The 19662-nt window shown below is 50.7% G+C and overlaps 1 protein-coding gene across 5 annotated transcripts in view; it reads right to left on the bottom strand.

The window, feature by feature from the left end:
* The window catches only part of SUMF1 (sulfatase modifying factor 1), an 89158-nt gene that overhangs the window by 54765 nt on the left and 14731 nt on the right, over positions 1 to 19662 (bottom strand). For all 5 annotated transcript variants that reach the window (XM_051831916.3, XM_051831915.3, XM_051831917.3 and 2 more), the window contains exons 2-3: positions 19041 to 19214; positions 14741 to 14815 (exon numbers count right to left, since the gene is read on the bottom strand). In XM_051831916.3, coding sequence (XP_051687876.2) covers positions 14741 to 14815; positions 19041 to 19214 — 249 coding nt within the window. The remainder of the gene's footprint in view (positions 1 to 14740; positions 14816 to 19040; positions 19215 to 19662) is intronic.

Genomic DNA, 19662 nt, shown 5'->3' with positions numbered 1-19662 from the left:
TTTTTAAAGAAAAGAAAAAGTGCTCTTCTTTCATGTTAACATGGGGTGCACAGCAACACTGTAACAAGAGATTCCCACCTTGGAGCCAGCTGCTGGAATTTCAACAACAAATTACATGAAACAGGATCTGGGCCTCCTAACTTCACCTCTGTGGGCCTCAGTTTACCAATGTGAAAAATGGGGATGAAAAATACTACTACCTACTGTGTGGAGCTTCTGAGGACTAAATAAGGAAACGCATGTAAAGCATCAGAACCCTGTCTGCCAGAGGGTAAGCTGCCGTCATCACTTTACTCGGCAACGTGGCTGCTCGCTGCAATACTGCCTTAGAGCTGTCTTATAACAGATTCTAACAGCTGAGAATCCCCCTGCCCTGATGCTTCATCTGAGCCCTTCCCCCCACAGGCTTGTCTTGCCCAGGCTGAGAACAGTGCTGGGGGCGGGGAGGGCGAGAACACCTGTCACCTCCCAAGAACCCTCTTGAAAAGCCTGTTGTGACTGCCTTCCATCACAGTCCTGATGGAGAACACCTAGACATAAACGAAACCATGGCAGGGAGGCATCCGGGACAATGGGAGGCCAACAAAAGGCCCCATCCCTCAACTGCCAAAGCAAAGCCAGGAGCCTGCAAGAGGAGTGCAAACCACACGGCCGCTGCCTGTGCTGTGCACCTGAGTCATCACCATCTGGTCCAATGCAGAGTCAGGAACCTTGGCCCCAGGTGACAGGCACGCAAGGGAAGACGGGAGCCCCGAGTCTCCCACGGGGAAGAGGAGGACAAAGGAGACAGAGGGGGCCCCAGCCCCCAGCCAAGCTGCCTGCAGGAAGCCAGGGCATTTTCTGGCCAAACTCTGGGCAAACCCCATCTGCCGTCACCATCTATCTTCCTTTCCCAGACACCACCGTCTCCTAAGTCAGCATTTAAAACTTGAAAATCAACGCTGTTCTACTCTGTGTAGGAAGTTACAGAGAATCGCAGCCAGGCTATCAAGGTTCCCCCACAGCAGGAGGCATCCCCAGGCCCTCCTCTGCCACAGGCACCCGTGGGAACCTCATCCTCAGAGCCCCGTTTTCTGGATGAGGCTGTCCGCCGCCACATTTTCTGCTCAGCTGAGACAACTTCCAGAGGCCCGGCACTCCCTTCCAACCCTGGAAAAGGACTTGAACCTGACCTATTTCTAGTGCGCCATCGCCATAGCAACTGTCGGGTTTAAGGTGAAACAGCTGCGCCAGACGAGGCAAAGGGGACCCACGTGAGGGCAAAGACGTCCACTTGCCACCTCTCTCCGAGGACAGAGCTGGACTGGTAGTAACAGCTTCGAGAACAAGACAGGGGAGTACAGCCGTGGTGTCTTTCTTCTGGATAGCAGTGGTAAATCACGTTTCTCACACACATGCGACCTGGAATGAAACCTGCATAGGGAGCCACAGCTGTGTCACCATGCAAATTGACGTGTGAAGACGGCAGACTCAAACTTCACAACTGCGTGCTTGGAAATATACGCATTTAGACAAGGAAATTAAAAAGACAGACGTTTCTTGGAACGTAGCATAAACATGACAGCTACAACTATAAAAACAGCCTGGGAGGATTCTTCAACTGGCACCAGCCAACAATGAGAAAGTGCAGATCTGTCCAAATTCATGAACTACAAATAAAACTGGAAGCGGCTCCAGCTACGACAAGAAGCACACAGAATGGCGGGACAGGGGAGGAGCGAGCTTCATCAACTCCCAGGGCAACGTGGGAAGCCAGAGAACCAGCTGGAAGACTCGAGGAGTTGAGTCTGACAAGTTCACTCAAATTATATCCTAAATCAAGCACCCTGTCGACTTCAGACCATGGGAGAGAAAAATGCATGCTTTTAGACAGGGTACAAATATTTATGAAACTTAAGGCAGACCTGTAATATTTCTGCATTTTTTTTTCATTTCTCAGTACAATTCCTCATACTGCAATAAAATGCATTCCCACAGCGCACAGTCAGGAACGCCCTCAGCACCTCCACTCCCACAGCGCACAGTCAGCTCTCTCAGGGTCTCCCAACCCGAGGAGAGCAAGAAGACAGACAGGGCCACCACCACACCAGGTGTGAAAGGGAGCCATGGAATCCCTGAGAGGCACAGACTTCACACATTTTGAATTAAGACCTGAGCAAGCCTGGTTGGGAGCGGGGAGCTGGGGCTTTGTAAGAAAACAGAAACGAGGCCGGCGCCGTGGCTCACTAGGCTAATCCTCCTCCTGCAGCGCCGGCACCCCGGGTTCTAGTCCCGATTGGGGCACCAGATTCTGTGCTGGTTGCTCCTCTTCCAGTCCAGCTCTCTGCTGTGGCCCGGGAAGGCAGTGGAGGATGGCCCAAGTGCTTGGGCCCTGCACCCGCATGGGAGACCAGGAGGAAGCGCCCGGCTCCTGGCTTTGGATTGGTGCAGTGCCAGCTGTAGCAGCCATTTGGGGAGAACCAACAGAAAAGGAAGACCTTTGTCTCTGTCTCTCTCTCTCTCTCACTGTCTAACTCTGCCTGTCAAAAGGAAAAAAAAAAAAAAAAAAAAAAAAAAACCCTAGGACCTGATGCCTTCACTACTAAATTCTACCAGACATTTAAAGAACTAACTCCAACTCTTGTGAAGCTATTCAAAAAATTGCAAGGGAGGAAGTCTCCCAAACTCCTTCTAGGAAGCCAGTATCACCTTGATTCCTAAACCTGAAAAAGATACAACAGAGAAAGAGAACAACAGATCAATATTCCTGATGAACATAAACATAAAAACACTCAACAAAATATGAGCCAATCGAATCCAACAACACATTCGAAAGATCATTCACCAGGACCAAGTGGGAATTCCCCCTGGTGCTCAGAGATGGTTCAACATTCGCAAAGCAATCAACATGTTACATCACATTAACAAACTGAAGAAGATAAACTATATGATTATCTCAAAAGATGCAGAGAAAGCATCTGACATAATATAACACCCTTTCATAAAGAAAACTCTAAGCAAATTTGGTATAGAAGGAACACTCTTCAACACAATCAAGGCAATATACGACAAACCCATGGCCAGCGTCCTATTGGATGGGGAAAAGTTGGAAGGATTCCCACTGAGATCCAGTACCACACAGGGATGCCCACTCTCACCATTGCTATTCAATATAATCCTGGAAGTTTTAGCCAGAGCCATTAGGCAAGAAAAAGAAATCAAATGGATACAGATTGGGAAGGAGTAAGTAAAACGATCCCTATTTGCACATGACATGATTCTATACATAGGGGATCCAAAAGGCTTCACAAAGAGCCTACTGGAACTCACAGAAGAGCTTGGTAAGATGGTGGGATATAAAATCAACATGCAAGAATCAATAACCTTTGTATACACACACAATGCCACAGCTGAGAAAGAACTTCTAAGATCAATCCCATTCACAGTATCTATAAAAAAAATCAAATACCTTGGAATAAATTTAACCAAGGGCATCAAACATCTCTATGATGAGAATTACAAAGCATTAAAGAAAGAAATAGAAGACACAAAAAAAATGGAAAAATCTTCCATGTTCATGGATTGGAAGAATCAATAACATCAAAATGTCCATACTACCAAAAGCAATTTACAGATTCAATGCAATACCAATCAAAATCCAAAGGACATTCTTCTCAGATATGGAAAAAATGATGCTGACATCCATATGGAAACACAGGACACTCCAAATACTTAAAGCAATCTTATACAATAAAAACAAAAGCCAGAGGCATCACAATACCAGATTTCAAGACCTACCACAGGGCGCTTATAATCAAAACAGCCTGGTCCTGGTACAAAAACAGATAGATAATCCAACAGAACAGAACAGAAATGCCAGAAATCAATCCAAACATCATCTACAGCCAACTTATCTTTGACAAAGGAGCTAAAATCAATCCCTGGAGCAAGGACAGTCTCTTCATCAAATGGTGCTGGGAAAACCCGATCTCCACATGCATTAGTATGAAGCAAGACACATTACACAAAAATCCACTCAAAATGGATCAAAGACCTAAATCTACAACCCAATATCATCAAATTATTAAAGAACATTGGGGAAACCCTGCAATACACTGGCATCAGCAAAGAGTTCTTGGAAAAGGTCCCAGAGGCACAGGCAATCTAAGCCAAAATTCATAAACGGGATTACATCAAATCGAGAAGCTTCTGCACTGCAAAAGAAACACTCAACACAGTGAAGAGGCAACCAACAGAATGGGAGAAATCATTTGCAAACTATGCACCTGATAAAGGGTTAACAACCTGAATATAAAAAGAGATCAGGAAACTCAATAACAACAAAACAAACAACCCAGTTAAGAAATCGGCAAAGGACTTAAACAGGCATTTTTCAAAAGAGGACAGGCATCACTTCCCCTCAGCCGTGCCTATCACGTTCAGACCATTCTGACAGAGGTTCTGAACCCACAGCTGAACAGAACTCTGTCCGCAAGGAGGAGGTTCCCAGGGACCACAGAGAACAACTGGACTCCTCCTGCATCACCTTCCAATCATCCACACAACAGTCTAACTCACCCCTGCTCAGGGTGACAGCCTAACTCACCACCGGTCAGGGTCAGGAACCTGCCTGCTGCCCCGGGATCTCCCATCCTGAATTAAGGCACCACACTCAGGCCTGCCAGCACTCTGAGGCCCTTCTCGGCATCTAGATCCCTCCAGCTGCCCTCTGCACTCCTCCTGTCACCTGGACTTTCCCAGAAGCCCACAGAGAGGTCACAGCCGTCTCCAAACGCAAGCTGCATCCTGCATTCCACCTGAGCGTCAGCAGAAACCCTGGCCCCTCTGTGGTTCACGAGACTCTGCACTCAGCTTGGTCAACTTCTCCAGCCCAACCCTGGCCTGCATAATCCGTATCTCAAGCCTCCCCTTAGTGGGCACAGGGGCCCCAACTGTCCAGGTTTCTGCTCGGTGTCACCACATCAGAACCTAACCCCCCAGACTGCAGCCACTATTGACTTCAGTCACACGCTCATCCATCCGGAGTCGGTAGCCCCTGGGAGAACTCGCCTGTCCCTGATGCCCACTAGCGAGCCCTGATCTGCTACACCAAGTCACTGGCCTCTTAGGTTCACACCGTTTCTAGTCCCCTCCTGCTGGGTCTGGAAAAGACCAGTGCTGGGTCCAGCCCTCCAGCACACTGTGCCTGTACGGGGAAACAACCAGATCCTGGCGTCAGGTTTCCAGCAGAGGCCTGCAGGGAGTGGGACAGCGGGCAGGCCAGCCCTTGGACACTAACAGGTGCCACTCTTTGCTCTGCCTGGTGCAGAGGCCAGCCATGCCCCCTTCCAGGCCACACTACCACCTCTGTCCAACACCTGTGCCCACGTGACTCTCAGGTCCAGCAACCTGGGCCCCTCTGATCCTGCTCGAGGGTGGCCCTGCAGACCCCACAGTAGGGGCAGGGACATGAGAACCACTTGTATTCATTAATCTAAGTCAGGCCTCAAATGACCCATGACTTGAAAGGGAATTCAAGGTCACTTTAAACAGGGTTTTCAAATCTATGCTCATTCAGATCAGGTGCCCTGGGCAAGCTGGCCTGCTATCTGTTACCAACTTGGCCTGGGGCAGGCCACCCTGCCATCCTGCTACTGACCAGGCCTGGGACAGGCCACCCTGCTATCGGTTACCAACCTGGCCTGGGGCAGGCCACCCTGCCATCCGTCTGTTACTGATCAGGCCTGGGGCAGGCCGCCCTGCCATCCGTCTGTTACTGATCAGGCCTGGAGCAGGCTGCCCTGTACTATGAGGCTGGGCTCTCATCTGCCAGTGTTATCAGGCTCCGCTTCCTGAATCCACGCCACACACTGACTCCACAGGGAAGCGAACAACTACTCTTTTCAAAGGCACACAGAAGGCGTGAGCTTCTTATCACACGCACTCAGCCAGCCCTTCTCCAATATCTGAGTCAGTGCAAGTCCATCTCGACCCCGGTGACCAGGCCAAGGTTCTCTGGCCAAACAACAGCTGACCCTGTAACACGAGAGGGGTAGGATGGGGTCAGGTCCATCCAAAAACCAAACGCCCCACAGTGCACACTCGATGGATTTCATCCCACGACAATGTTTTCAGGAAGCTTATCAGGTGAGCTTTAATGTGCTGAGGACGTGGTGGGGAACGGCACAGAGGCAAAACCCCAATTGGGTAATCACAAGGGGAGAAAGGAAATGACAGAGGAAACAGGCAGGGAACTTTAAGTCACACCAATACAAAGTACACGATCTGAAAACCAGAGAGAAAACAAGCAAGGCCTCATAAACCGATATAATAACATCCAAAAGGCTAACATTTATGCCTTGGAAACCCCAAAGAAGAGGAGAGACTGATGTCGAAAAATACATTTAAGGATGCAAATTTACAGACAGAAGAATCTCCACAAACCCCAAGCAGATTAATTCCTAAGAAACAACATCCAACTGCATCCTGTGAAATAGCTGAAGACTACAGATTTGGTACGGCACAAGCACGTGTGGGAACAGTGAGTGCCTGACTGTCCTCAGGAACCACACAGAGGGGACGGCATTTGGCCCAGCAGTTAAGATCAGCTTGGGACACCTGCAGCCCACACTGGAGTCCTGGCTCCATTTCTGACTCCAGATCCCTGGAAGGCAGCAGGTGATAATGGCTCCAGTACTTAGGTCCCTGCTATCCGTGTGAGAGACCGGGACTGAGTCCTCAGCCCATGGCTTGGATCTTGCCCAGCCCTGGCTGTTGTGAGCATTTGGGGAGTGAACAGTGGATGGGGGCAGGGGAACCACTGTGCTAACTCATGCTGGCATGCTCTCTCACTCTCTCTCTCTGCTTTTCACATAAATAAAATATTTTTTAGGAGCCGGCGCCGTGGCTCAATAGGCTAATCCTCCACCTTGCGGTGCCGGCACACCGGGTTCTAGTCCCGGTTGGGGCGCCGGATTCTGTCCCGGTTGCCCCTCTTCCAGGCCAGCTCTCTGCTATGGCCAGGGAGTGCAGTGGAGGATGGCCCAGGTGCTTGGGCCCTGCACCCCATGGGAGACCAGGAAAAAGCACCTGGATCCTGGATCCTGCCATCGGATCAGCGCGGTGCGCCGGCTGCAGCGGCGGCCATTGGAGGGTGAACCAACGGCAAAGGAAGACCTTTCTCTCTCTGTCTCTCTCTCTCACTGTCCACTCTGCCTGTCAAAAATAATAAAAAAAAAAAAATTTTTTTAAAACACAGAGAAATCACATGATCACAAACGCCCAGAAAAGAGCTCTAAACTCAGAACTCTGTACGTATCTAGAGAAGCGTCTTCAGGATTAAAGGGACTTACAGCGTCAGATGAAGAACAACTAGGAATTCATCACCCGGAGACTTTATCAACAAGAAGCACTACAGGAAGGCGTTCAGGCTGTGGGGAAAAGATGCCAGAGGGAGGCGCTGGGCCGGGAGCACAGGAACAGCAACAGTTTGGGCGCATACAACACAGACTCTTCCTTAAAGTCTTGAGACCACACATGCACCACATTCCCAGCAAAAACAGAACACTGTCTCGGTTGTTTGCAGCATACACAGGCATAACACACATGAGCTTTCTAACACAGGGGAAGGGGGAGAGCAGCCCGTGCTAGCCAGGTGTCCACAATGACCTAAAGCTTCAAAATGGTGACTATAAAGGTCACTGCAAGGAGGAGGGACCATGTATTCTGAGAAAAAAAAAATGTTCAGCTCAACAGGAATGCATGCCTAAAAACTGACACTGCCCTTTGCATAGTTATAAAATATAAAGCAAAAACTGAAAAAGAGAAATTACCCAACCTACCATCTCATATGGACACTATTTTTAAGACTTATATTTCATTTAAAAGGCAGAACCACATGCACACACAGAAAGAGAGAGACAGACAGAGAGAAATATTTTCCATCCACTGGTTCACTCCCCAAATGGTTGCAATGATCAGGGTTGGTCAAGGCCAAAGCCAGGAGCCAAGAACTCCATCTGGATCTCCCACGTGGGCAGCAGGGCAGCAGAGCACAAGTACTTGATCCACCTTTCACCATTTTCCCAGGCACATCAGAGGGAACCGGATTACAAGCTGAGCAGCCAGGACTCAAACTGGCACTCCACTACGGGATGATGGTGCTGTAGTCTGTGGCTTAATCTGCTGTGCCACAATATCAGCCCTCTTAAATGGAAATATTAAAAATCTCCCTCAGTGGACGGCGCCACGGCTCACTAGGCTAATCCTCCCCCTGCGGCGCCAGCACACCGGGTTCTAGTCCCGGTCGGGGCACCAGATTCTGTCCCGGTTGCTCCTCTTCCAGTCCAGCTTTCTGCTGTGGCCAGGGAGTGCAGTGGAGGATGGCCCAAGTGCTTGGGCCCTGCACCCCATGGGAGACCAGGAGAAGCACCTGGCTCCTGCCTTCGGATCAGCATGGTGCACCGGCCGCAGCGCGCCAGCCGCGGCGGCCATTGGAGGGTGAACCAACAGCAAAAGGAAGACCTTTCTCTCTGTCTCTCTCTCTCACTGTCCACTCTGTCAAAAAAAAAAAAATCTCCCTCAGTAATTTTTAAGGTCAATCAGAGGGAAAAAAGCTAGTAGGAATATTGAAAATTGGCCCAGCCGCATTAGAAACCTTTCTATAACAAACATGTACAGAATACTCCAGCCAACTGAAGGAAAAGGCACACCCTTTCCAAACACACAGGGAGAGCTGGCCCTGGGGAGTGCTGACACTTGAACAAATAATAAATTTCAAGGACCAGTGCCACACAGACCCAGTTACCTGACCGCAGTACCATCAAGTCAGAAATCAGCACCGAAATGTGAACAAAATAGCTGCAAGTTAAGCAGTAAAAACCTTACACATAACGTAAAGAAGAAATGATCACAGAGGAAACCAGTTGGTGGTAAGCAATCACAATACTAAAATGGTGCATACTAAATGCTGTGCTAACCAAGAGGACTCTGGGACATGGAGAGACACAGGCGACGGGAGCTTGAGCAAGGGCACCAAAACATGGAGGGAGCAAGCTGTGGTGTCCCACGGCTGAGGGCGACCACGGGTGGCAATCACCTACTTACTACATGCCATGGATGCACAAAGCGTCCAAACAGAAGTGACGACGGGGCGGGGGAACCATTACTCACCCTGACTGGGTCAGTACACAAGTGTGGCAGTATCACACTGTGCGCAAAGGAATACGCGGAATTAAAACAACAACGTCGGGGGCAGGCATTTTGCACAGCAGTTGAGACGTTTCTTGGGAAGCCCACACCGCGTACCAAGGTGCCTGGGCGGGTTCCCAGCTCCACGTCCAATCTTCAGCTTCCTGCTGTGCGCACCCTGGGAGGCAGCAGGTGAGGGCTCAAATACTTGCGTCTCTGCCACCCATGTGGGACGTCCAGATTGAATGCAAGGCTCCTGGCTCCAGTGTGGCCCAGCCCCGGCTGCTGCATGCATTTGGGAGGGAACCAGTGATGGAAGATCTCTTTGTTTCTGTCTGCCTGTCACTCTGTCTTTCAAGTAAAATGAAAACAAATATTTTTTTAATGAAATCTGTTTTTAAAGAGGTAAATGACATTAAGAAAATGATACAACAAGGCAGAATTGTGGTGCAGCACGTTAAGCCACCATCTGCGATGCCAGCATCTCAGGAGGACTGGTTCACGTCCCAGCTGCTCCACTTCTGATCCAGCTTCTTGCAAGTGATCCTAGGAAAGCAGCAGAAAATGGCCCACATGTTTGGGCACCTGACACCCACATGGGAGACCCAGATGGAGGTCCAGGCTCTTGGCTTCAGCCTGGCCCAGACCCAGTCACTGCAGCCATTTGGGGAGTTGATCAGTGGATGAACGATCTCTGTTTCTCCTTCTGTCAGCACACTTTTAAGTAAAAACAACAAACCGAAGGAAGAAAGCTAAGTGCTAAAGGTGACAAAGGACACGTCCAAATCTGAAGCTCAGAAGAGGAACAGAGATCTGGAAACAACCGGAAATGAAAGAGAAAGTCACTTCAGAAAGGAACGCAGGTAACTTGAGAGACACAGAAGGAAGAAAACTTCAACTCAAATAAAGATAAAAATGATTCAGAAGAAATGGCAATGTTGCTGAAAATGATTCAAAAGAACCTTATACACGGATCTACATGTGAAGAGCTCCTAAAGAAGAAAACAGGAAGGCACAAGAGAAAGAACTGTAAAGGCTAAAGGAAATGTCTCCAAAGTTTAAGATCCATGTGAAGCCCTACAGTGAAAGAGGAAACCCCGCAGCGAGACAGGACCCACCCCCTCACCAACACCAAGAGCGAGTCGCCTGGAATCACCACCATTAAAGAAAAAGAAAGAATCCTTTTGACTTAGACCACAATGAACAGCTTTCAAGGCAAAGAAAACAAGATTATCGCCAGACTTTTCAACAGCAACACTATTCCACAAGAAAGCAAAATTAGGACATACGATTCTCGAGACAAAGATGTAACAAACACAAGACCCAGCAAAATGGACTCCGTAACAAGCACTGAGGAACCACTGTGCACACAGAGAAGCTCGGGCAAGCCCGTTGCCACGACCGTTCCCAGAAGAACCTCGTAGAGAAGGAGTTTCACACTCAGACAACTGGAATCGACACAGAAGCATTAAAGGAGTGGGTCTCTCTTCACGGCACATGTGCTTCCACAATACAGAAATAGCGCAACTATTTTAATACCAGGGGAGAAACAGGAAAAGCATACGCAAAAGTCTGTTGTTTTTTTAACCTACTCTCAATCATTACTCTGTGATGGTTGCATTAGTATTTTTTTTTAAAGCCTCAGTATGTAGTTTGGGACAAAATGAGTAATTCCAGGCTCCTCAAATCCTATCATTCTCTGTTTCCTGAAAAACAAGGACTCTGCTGCAGAGTAAGGAGGCCAGGGTAACACCGGACAGATGAAGTCACAAAGTATGCAATGCAGACCCAGCGAGACCCTTGGGGCCTGCATCTGAGTTTGCTATCTACCCAAGGGCATGGAAACAACAACCCGACACCAATGGGCACCCTCAGAACCCAGATCAGTCCACATCACGGGGAATGCTCACAGCCCAGGCCAACCCAACACCACCATGCACACTCACAGCCCAGATCAACCCAACACACGAGGTACTCTCACAGCCCAGGTCAACCCAGCACACAAGGCCACAGCACTAAGCACACTCACAGCCCAGGACAACCCAACACCACTGAGCACACTCACAGCCCAGGACAACCCAACACCACGAGGCACACTCACAGCCCAGGTCAACCACAGCACTAAGCACACTCACAGCCCAGGACAACCCAACACCACCATGCACACTCACAGCCCAGATCAACCCAACACCAGGAGGCACACTCACAGCCCAGGTCAACCCAACACCACCATGCACACTCACAGCCCAGATCAACCCAACACCACGAGGCACACTCAGAGCCCTGGTCAACCACAGCACTAAGCACACTCACAGCCCAGACCAACCACAGCACTGAGCACACTCACAGCCCAGATCAACCCACAGCACTGAGCACATGCACAGCCCAGGACAACCCAACACCACCATGCACACTCACAGCCCAGATCAACCCAACACCAGGAGGCACACTCACAGCCCAGGTCAACCCAACACCACCATGCACACTCACAAACCAGATCAACCCAACACACGAGGCACACTCAGAGCCCAGGACAACCCAACACCACTGAGCACAATCACAGCCCAGGACAACCCACAACACGAGGCACACTCACAGCCCAGGACAACCACAACACTAAGCACACTCACAGCCCAGGACAACCCAACACCACGAGGCACACTCACAGCCCTGGTCAACCACAACACTAAGCACACTCACAGCCCAGGACAACTACAGCACTAAGCACACGCACAGCCCAGACAAAGTCCCTGGAATATACTTTCTATTAAACACATGACAGCTTCTCAGAAAAATGGTTAGTTCCAGGCTGGGGGTAGGGTGCTGACAGCTCTTGTCATTGGAGAGGGCACAGCAAACAGGAAGGGCTTCCCAATCCCCTCCAAAAGAACTCAGGACTACTGTCCGGGGCTGCGGTGGGACTGAAGGTTAATGGGCACAAGGCTTCTTTGTGGCCTGGCAGGAATGTTCTAAACTTAGACTGTGGTGGTGGTTGGGCAACCATATAAAAAATCCCCCAAAAAACACCAGTACACTGGATTGTATATTTTCAATGGTAAGTCTTACAGCATGTAAATTGCATCTCAATAAAGCTGTTATAAAAAGGAGAGGAAATGGGTGTTGTGTCACAGCAGGTAAACCAACACGTGAGACACCTGTATCCTACATGGGAGTGTCTGGGAGACAGTCCCACCTCGGCCTACAACCCAGCTTTCTGCTCATGCTCACCCTGGTGGGCAGCAGATGATGCTAAAGCACTTGAGTCCCTGCCACCACCCACGTGGAAGACCAGGGAAGAGCTCCTGGCTCCCGGCTTCAGCCTGGTCCGGGCCCAGTTATTGCAGGCATCTGGGGAGTAAACCAGCAGACAAAAGATTCTCTCTCTCCTCTTCCTCCTCCCACTCCTCCTCCTTCCCCTCCCACTCCTCCTCCTCCTTCCCCTCCCACTCCTTCTCTCTCCCTCCCCCCTTCAAATGAGACAGAGTGAAAAGACAGAGACTCACAAGAACTTAAAGAGTCACCGAATGCCCAACAGAAAAAACTATCCTTTAAAAGAGATCACGATTCAAAGAGAATAAAATCCATAAAACACAAGGGTACTTCAAAAAGTTTATGGAAAACAAAAGAAAAAGAAAATTTTGGTGCAAAGAGTTTTTGAAATCCACACAAATAAGGGGGCTTCAAAAAGCTCCTGGTGCAGGTGGGAGAGGGGAGGGGAGCACCTTCTCAACAGTTACGATATCTCTTGGGACGGCCACATCCTACATCAGAGTTGCTGGTTCTAGCCAGCTCTGCTTCCAATCCAGCTCCCTGCTAAAGCTCACCTTACGAGGCAGCAGAGGTCAGTTCAAGTACTTGGGTCCCTGCATCCACATCGAAGATCTGAAATGAGTTCCTGCCTTCGGCCTGACCTATCTCCGGTTGTTGCAGGTATCTGGGGAGTGAACCAGGGTATGGAAGAACTCTCTTTGTCTCTCCCGGCTTTTCAAATAAATGAGTGATTAAAAAAAAAGTAATTTCATGAAAATAAACAACTTACTAAATTTTAATTAGTACTGTAGCTTGAAGAAGGTGTCGAGGCTTAGTTCTGTGCTAAGAGAGACCAAAAAGTGTGCCTGAGCACCAAGGGCATGCAGGCCACGACAACACTTCCTTGGCAATCAGGTCTTCAAGGACAACCGAAAGAGAGACACTCGCTCAGGAGCTCCTGGGCTTAGCCACCCACCACCTAAAACCACGCCCTGCACCATGTAGAGTCCCAGCTTCTGGGAACTCTGGGATTGAAAGGGCTACAGGGAGGAAAACACGAAGGCTCGCCTCTGCCAGGTCACCTGCAGATTTCCTTCAGGTGCTCAGCACTGCCCAAAGCTTAAAAGGCGTGCTCTTAAAGGAGAGTTGGGCAGAGGGGTGAGCGTGTGAGCACGGCTCCTCGGCCGGTTACCAGCACACACACTTGACCGCGCACTCCACGGGCGCCCTCAGAGCCAGCCCCTCACCTGCGCCTTCACGCCTAACCTGTTCACAGGTTCTCGAGTGACAAGAGGCCCTGGATCTCAAAGTGCTGCTCACGTGAATGAGCGCAATGCCCTCCCTCATTGCGGGCCCATCAACCCCTGCCTGCCTGACCGCAGAGCCCCATGGGGAGGGGTGGCTATCCGATTACGTAACAGGCCTGTAACAGAAGCTTGGCTGTGGGCAAAGACACCGACAGGCAGACAGCAAAACCAGGGTTCTCAGACATTTATCTAAAACACGTTTTAAAAAGTGGCCTGAAGCGCCTACAAATGGCCGCAAAGCGAGCCTCTCTTGGCTTCATCTTCTCCCCGCAGGTGATGAGCAAGAAGAGGGGCCGGGCCAGCCTCGTGTTTCTGCCTCACTGCTCAGAGGACACAGCCACGCTAGCCCAGGAAGACAAGCCCCCACCCCACCCCGCAGCTCGGGCAGGAGAGAGGAGGGGACTCGCAGATCTTTAACACCTGTGTCTCCGGGAATGCCAGTCTGGTTTCTTCCCAGCCTCCTGCCTGTCCCGCACTCCCTCCTCTCTGGTCACTGAGCCCTCAAGCTCCCAGCTCACCCTCACACCTCCACTGCTCCCAGGTTTTCATGACACTGAACCCAGCAAATACACAGATCTGCCCACCCAGGCGCTTAGGGAACTGCACTCCCAGACCTCCTCGGCCAGGGCCAAGGGCAGACCCAGCACACTCCCCACTGCCGCGCCCAGCAGGGACCCCTCCATGATCATTCCTCTGGTCCCGTGAACACAGCAGCTCCGAGACCAAGACTTGAAGAAGAGAACTGAAACCGCTGTCATCAGCCCCTCCACTCCAGAAACAGCCAGACGCGAAAGACAGGCTCAGGTGAGCTCCACGTGGCATCGCGGGACACGACAGAGTCGAGGCAAATCCAGCGCTCCCTTGGATGCCCTCTGCCTCGAGGTAAGGTGACTGAGCCCACGGCCGGGAACACAGGCAAATCTACCATGGAGGACGGCACGGTGCTGGGGGCGGGGGCCCTCCCATGGGGTTTCTCAACCAGCCCGTCTCAGGGAGCCCGCTGGAATGTTACTTACTGCCTGCTGGATGTCAGTCTTCACCCGCTCACTCAGCATGCCTTCGAAGACGAAGGAGTCGCCGAACGTCTCAGCCTAGAGGAAGGTAGAAGACAAAATCCGGAAGAGGCTGTGGTCCCGCATTCCCCAGGGCCATTCCCGTCTCACGGCACTGGGGTGACTCTGCCTGCCCAAACGACTGCCAGACGACTCGCGAGAGCATCTGGCCAGCGTCACTTACAGGACACTTGTCATTCAAGACCCGGTAGGCTGGAGGGATTACTGCTCCTGCTGACGGAAACACACTGCCCGTGTTACAGGTGGCTTCAGAAATGTGCATCCCCAGGACCCGTGCAATCACACTTGAGCTTTGCCCCCCATCCCACCCCTGGAATCATGACGTGAGAAGGCAAGGGCGCCGCCTGCTGCTCTCCTGACACACCTGAGTGCCACGTGGGTGTCAGCCATGCTTGTGAACCTCAAGCAGCCAATCTGGACAGAACAACTCCAACCGACACTGAAATCTCCTCCCCGCAGCTCCCTGGCTCTCTGTGCTGGAAATGGAGAGTTTTGTTTTTTTTTGTTTTTTTTGTTTGTTTGTTTGTTTGTTTTGACAGGCAGAGTGGACAGTGAGAGAGAGAGACAGAGAGAAAGGTCTTCCTTTTGCCGTTGGTTCACCCTCCAATGGCCACCGTGGCTGGTGCGCTGTGGCCGGCGCACCGCGATGATCCGAAGCCAGGAGCCAGGTGCTTATCCTGGTCTCCCATGGGGTGCAGGGCCCAAGGACCTGGGCCATCCTCCACTGCACTCCCTGGCCACAGCAGAGAGCTGGCCTGGAAGAGGGGCAACCGGGACAGAATCCAGCGCCCCGACTGGGACTAGAACCAGGTGTGCCAGTGCCGCAGGAGGAGGATTAGCCTAGTGAGCCACAGCGGCGGCTGGAAATGGAGAGCTTTCTCCTTCGGCTTCCGCAACTCTGCTTCCCTGGTTGCTTCTACTTTCTAGTCTTGAGCTCTGCCCTGGGCTCCCTGTGCCTCTCCCAATGCCGGCAGCTCTCAGACTGTGTGCAGCTGAGATCAGCCACACGGCTCTGACAAAAGCACACAGCTGTCCTGCAACCCAGCAGATCCTGATTCTGGGGGAGCCTGGGCTGAGGCCGAGGAATCTGCGTGTGGACACTGCTGCTGGCGGCTCAAGTGAGGGGACTTGAGGTACAGCGGGTGACCACCGCAGAGCCTGCTCTGGCTCAGGGCTGCAACCACGGCAGTCTAGGAACACGCTCTGATCTCCACCTCTGGTCCTGTCCCGTCTGCACCACAGGGAGCACCGTGTGGACCTAGAGCTGCCGCTCCCACGGGAGCTCATCACCTGTGCTTCACCAGGAGCTGTCTCCTGGATTCCCTCCGACACCAACACATGAGTAACACATCATGGATTCCTTCTACAAACACGTACTGAACACCTACCACGTGCCTGGTACGGGCTAGATGAGCGGGCACCAGGTCAGTACCCAACAGGCGTGGCCCCTGTCCTACCTGTGCTTGAGTGTGGCGCACAGGCAAAAGTCAAGAGAAAGAAAATGACTACAGTTTCACCTTGCCAGGCAGAAGTGTCGAGGACAGTCTCCTTGAGACACTGACACCTAAGCTGGTGCGGCGCAAGAACAAGGAGGAGCCACACAAGAAAGTGGGGAGGGGCTGTGGAGCCAGCCGGGGGGTAGGCTGAGCTCTAACACTGGCAAACCATGACAAGTTCTCAAGGGACAGGAATCAGCCGGCGCCACAGCTCACTAGGCTAATCCTCTGCCTGCGGTGCCAGCACCCTGGGTACTAGCCCTGGTCGGGGCGCCGGATTCTGTCCCAGTTTCTCTTCTTCCAGTCCAGCTCTCTGCTGTGGCCCGGAAAGGCAGTGGAGGATGGCCCAAGTGCTTGGGCCCTGCACCCGCATAGGAGACCAGGAGAAGCACCTGGCTCCTGGCTTCGGATAGGCATAGTTCCGGCCGTAGCGGCCATTTAGGGGGTGAACCAACATAAGGAAGACCTTTCTCTTTCTCTCTCTCTCTCTCTCTCTCACTGTCTAACTCTGCCTGTCAAAAAAAAAAAAAAAAAAAAAAACAAGGGGAAGGGGGGACAGGAACAAGACCAGGGGCTGCAGTGCAGTGAGCAAGGGTGTGTGTGTCAAATGAACACAGAGAGATGGGAAAATTCTGGAAAGTGCCCTCTATCACAACAAGAAATGTTTGGCTCAAGGCAGGGGTTCTGGCCCTTCCTGTGCCCGACACCCCTCTGGCAGGACCAGGAAGCTTCTGGACTTTCTTCTAGAACGAAATGCTTAAACGCACAAAACCAAACCCAAAGAACTGCTAAGAAAACTAGGTGGACTGAAATACCAGTAAAATAACTAAGCTACAGTAGCATACGCACTATTTATTAAGGTCTCTCACTGATCATGCATCAAAGTGGTGATAAATGCAAACTATATTCCAGCACGTGTTATGGCAACTATGCAATGAAAGATGTCCACAGTTTCTGGTGGTGACAAAGTGACGGGCACTGCTGCTACCACTGCGGTTTGCTGTCTGCATCATAACTGAGGAAATGCTAAATTCTACCTAGAGGACAGCAAATATCCAGACTAATTCTCATCCATGTTCCCGGACACCGTGAAGCCAATTATTCCGCCCAATGTTCATGGAAAACCCAGGTCCAGGCAAGGCCTTCCTCCCAGATCAGTCTTGGAGCTCAGTGGACCACGAAGGAGCTCAGCCTGAGAGTATCCTCACAGAACAAAAAGAGCTACAAATCTGCATTAAAAAAATCTAAACCATGTAAATCCCAGAGAAATATGACAATGCAAAACCAAACCTGAATGCTATTCTGCTTTCGGCATTCACTCTCAAATTGCTTTTTTAATTAAAAAAAAAAAGATGTCAGTGGCCTAAAAACATAGAACAGGGACTCCACAAACTAAACACAAGGTAAGGACTCTCAGTGGGAGGAAACTGGAAGTATTTAAAAGACCAGTGTGGATCAGACACTCACAGGAACACTAGAAAGCCTTCTGCTCCTCACGCGGTGAGGACAAACATCAGAACCCTGCCTTGGGACCTAGGGATGGCAGGACAAGGCCTGGAAGCAGCACGGGACAGAGTGGGCGTGGGCATGGAGGCCATGGGATAAAGCTGTAGACGAAAGGCTGTGTTCCAGATCTGTCACTTACGAGCACACTGCCACTATCTGAGAAAGCAGAATGGCCTCACTTTCCATGCCATCGGGTGTCCCGGGACCCTGAGTGGTCAGTGACACTCGCCCACATACGAAGGTATCACAATAAGCAGAAGGGCTCAGCACACACGTTCTGAGGTCACTCCCGGGCCTGAATCCCAGCTGGAACACAAACTGGCCATGCAGGTGCAGGCAAACCACTCTTCTAATCTTCAGTTTGTCACTGGGAAAATGTCCACTTGTGGGGTGACTGTGAGGGGTTAAGTGAAACAGCCATCACTCGCTAGCCAAGGACCCAGGCTCCAGGGCTGCCCATGGACACCAGGATCCAAGGAAACACAAGCCCTTACATAAGATGATATAGTGTTTGTGCAGAACCTACTCCTGTTACCTATAATCCCTAACAAAACAGAAATGCCAGTGAACAGTGGCTGCGTTGCATTGTTTAGGGACCAGTGACCAGGAAAACAGTACTCAGTACAGACACGACCTTTGTGCAACGTCTCCCATCTGTGATGGGCTCAGTTTGCAGATATGGATCCCACTGAAAGGAAAGACTGACTGCATACAAAGAAGCTTTCTAAAGCCCACAGCAGCAATGCATGCGAGAATTTTCCATAATTTTTTTTTCACTTTCTTAAACAGACACATAAAAACTATACATATTTGTGTGATATTTCAATACAAGTATACATTGTGAAATGCCCAATTAGGGTAAACATAACTCTCTGCTCAAAGATTTAAAGTCTCTCTGGTAGAAACATTAAAACTTGTATCTCCAGTTGTTTCATGGAGAAATGCAGGGGACACAGACGTTATCTACAGTCACCTGCTGTGTCAGAGCCCAGAACTGCTACCTCTCCCACAGCCACAACTCAGTGTTCATCCATCAACCTTGCCCCAGTCTCTGGGAACCAACATGTACTTCCAGCCTGTAGGAGGTCCCGTTTCCAGGCTCCCCGTGAACTTCCTGAAGCCCCCTTGTACTGAGCACAGAGCTAGGCACAGGGAGAGACTGGCCAGCGCTAGCTGTGATCACAGCATTCCAAGAAGCTCTGGAAAAACCCGAGTTCTCCTCCCACCCCGAGCCCCATTACCTCTGTCAAATAGCCAGTTGAGTTCACAAACTTCTCAAAATCAGCGTTACTGACTTCATAGGCATCCATGTAAAAGGCGTCGATAGTCACTCTCCTGGCTGGTGCTTCCCCATCCTGCTTTATCTGAGGATCGTCCGTGCCCATGGTAAACACCCCGGCGGGGATGAGGACCATCTGCAGCGAAAGCAGAAACACAGGGAGTCACACGTCACACGTGTCAGGTTCCCAGCACAAGACCAGTCAACCCTGACCACGAAATTGCTGCGCCACCAGTGAAATCCCTCGACCCCTCAGTGAAGGTGTCACTAGTCACAAGAAGAAGCAAAGAAGTCCTCAAAAAAGAAACCTCTCCAGACAAAACCTCTCCAGGCAAAATCCCATGTTACAAATTCATGCACATGACAGGGACAGTCCTGGAATCAGACACGCAGGCTGCTCATACATGGAACACAGGGCAGGGAGACTGTCCCACTTTTTTCTTTTTATATTTGTTACACTTTTTAATTTATTAGGCCCTTGGGGTTTTCTGTTTTTAAGATTTATTTATTTATTTATTTGAAAGGCAGATTCACAGAGACAGAGGAAGAGACAGAGATCTTCCATCCGCTGGTTCACTCCCCAG

Source organism: Oryctolagus cuniculus, chromosome 10, assembly GCF_051225735.1.
Source record: "Oryctolagus cuniculus isolate XC-2025 breed Fujian yellow rabbit chromosome 10, ASM5122573v1, whole genome shotgun sequence".
NCBI lineage: Eukaryota > Metazoa > Chordata > Mammalia > Lagomorpha > Leporidae > Oryctolagus > Oryctolagus cuniculus.
This window is presented reverse-complemented; position numbering and strand designations above follow the sequence as displayed.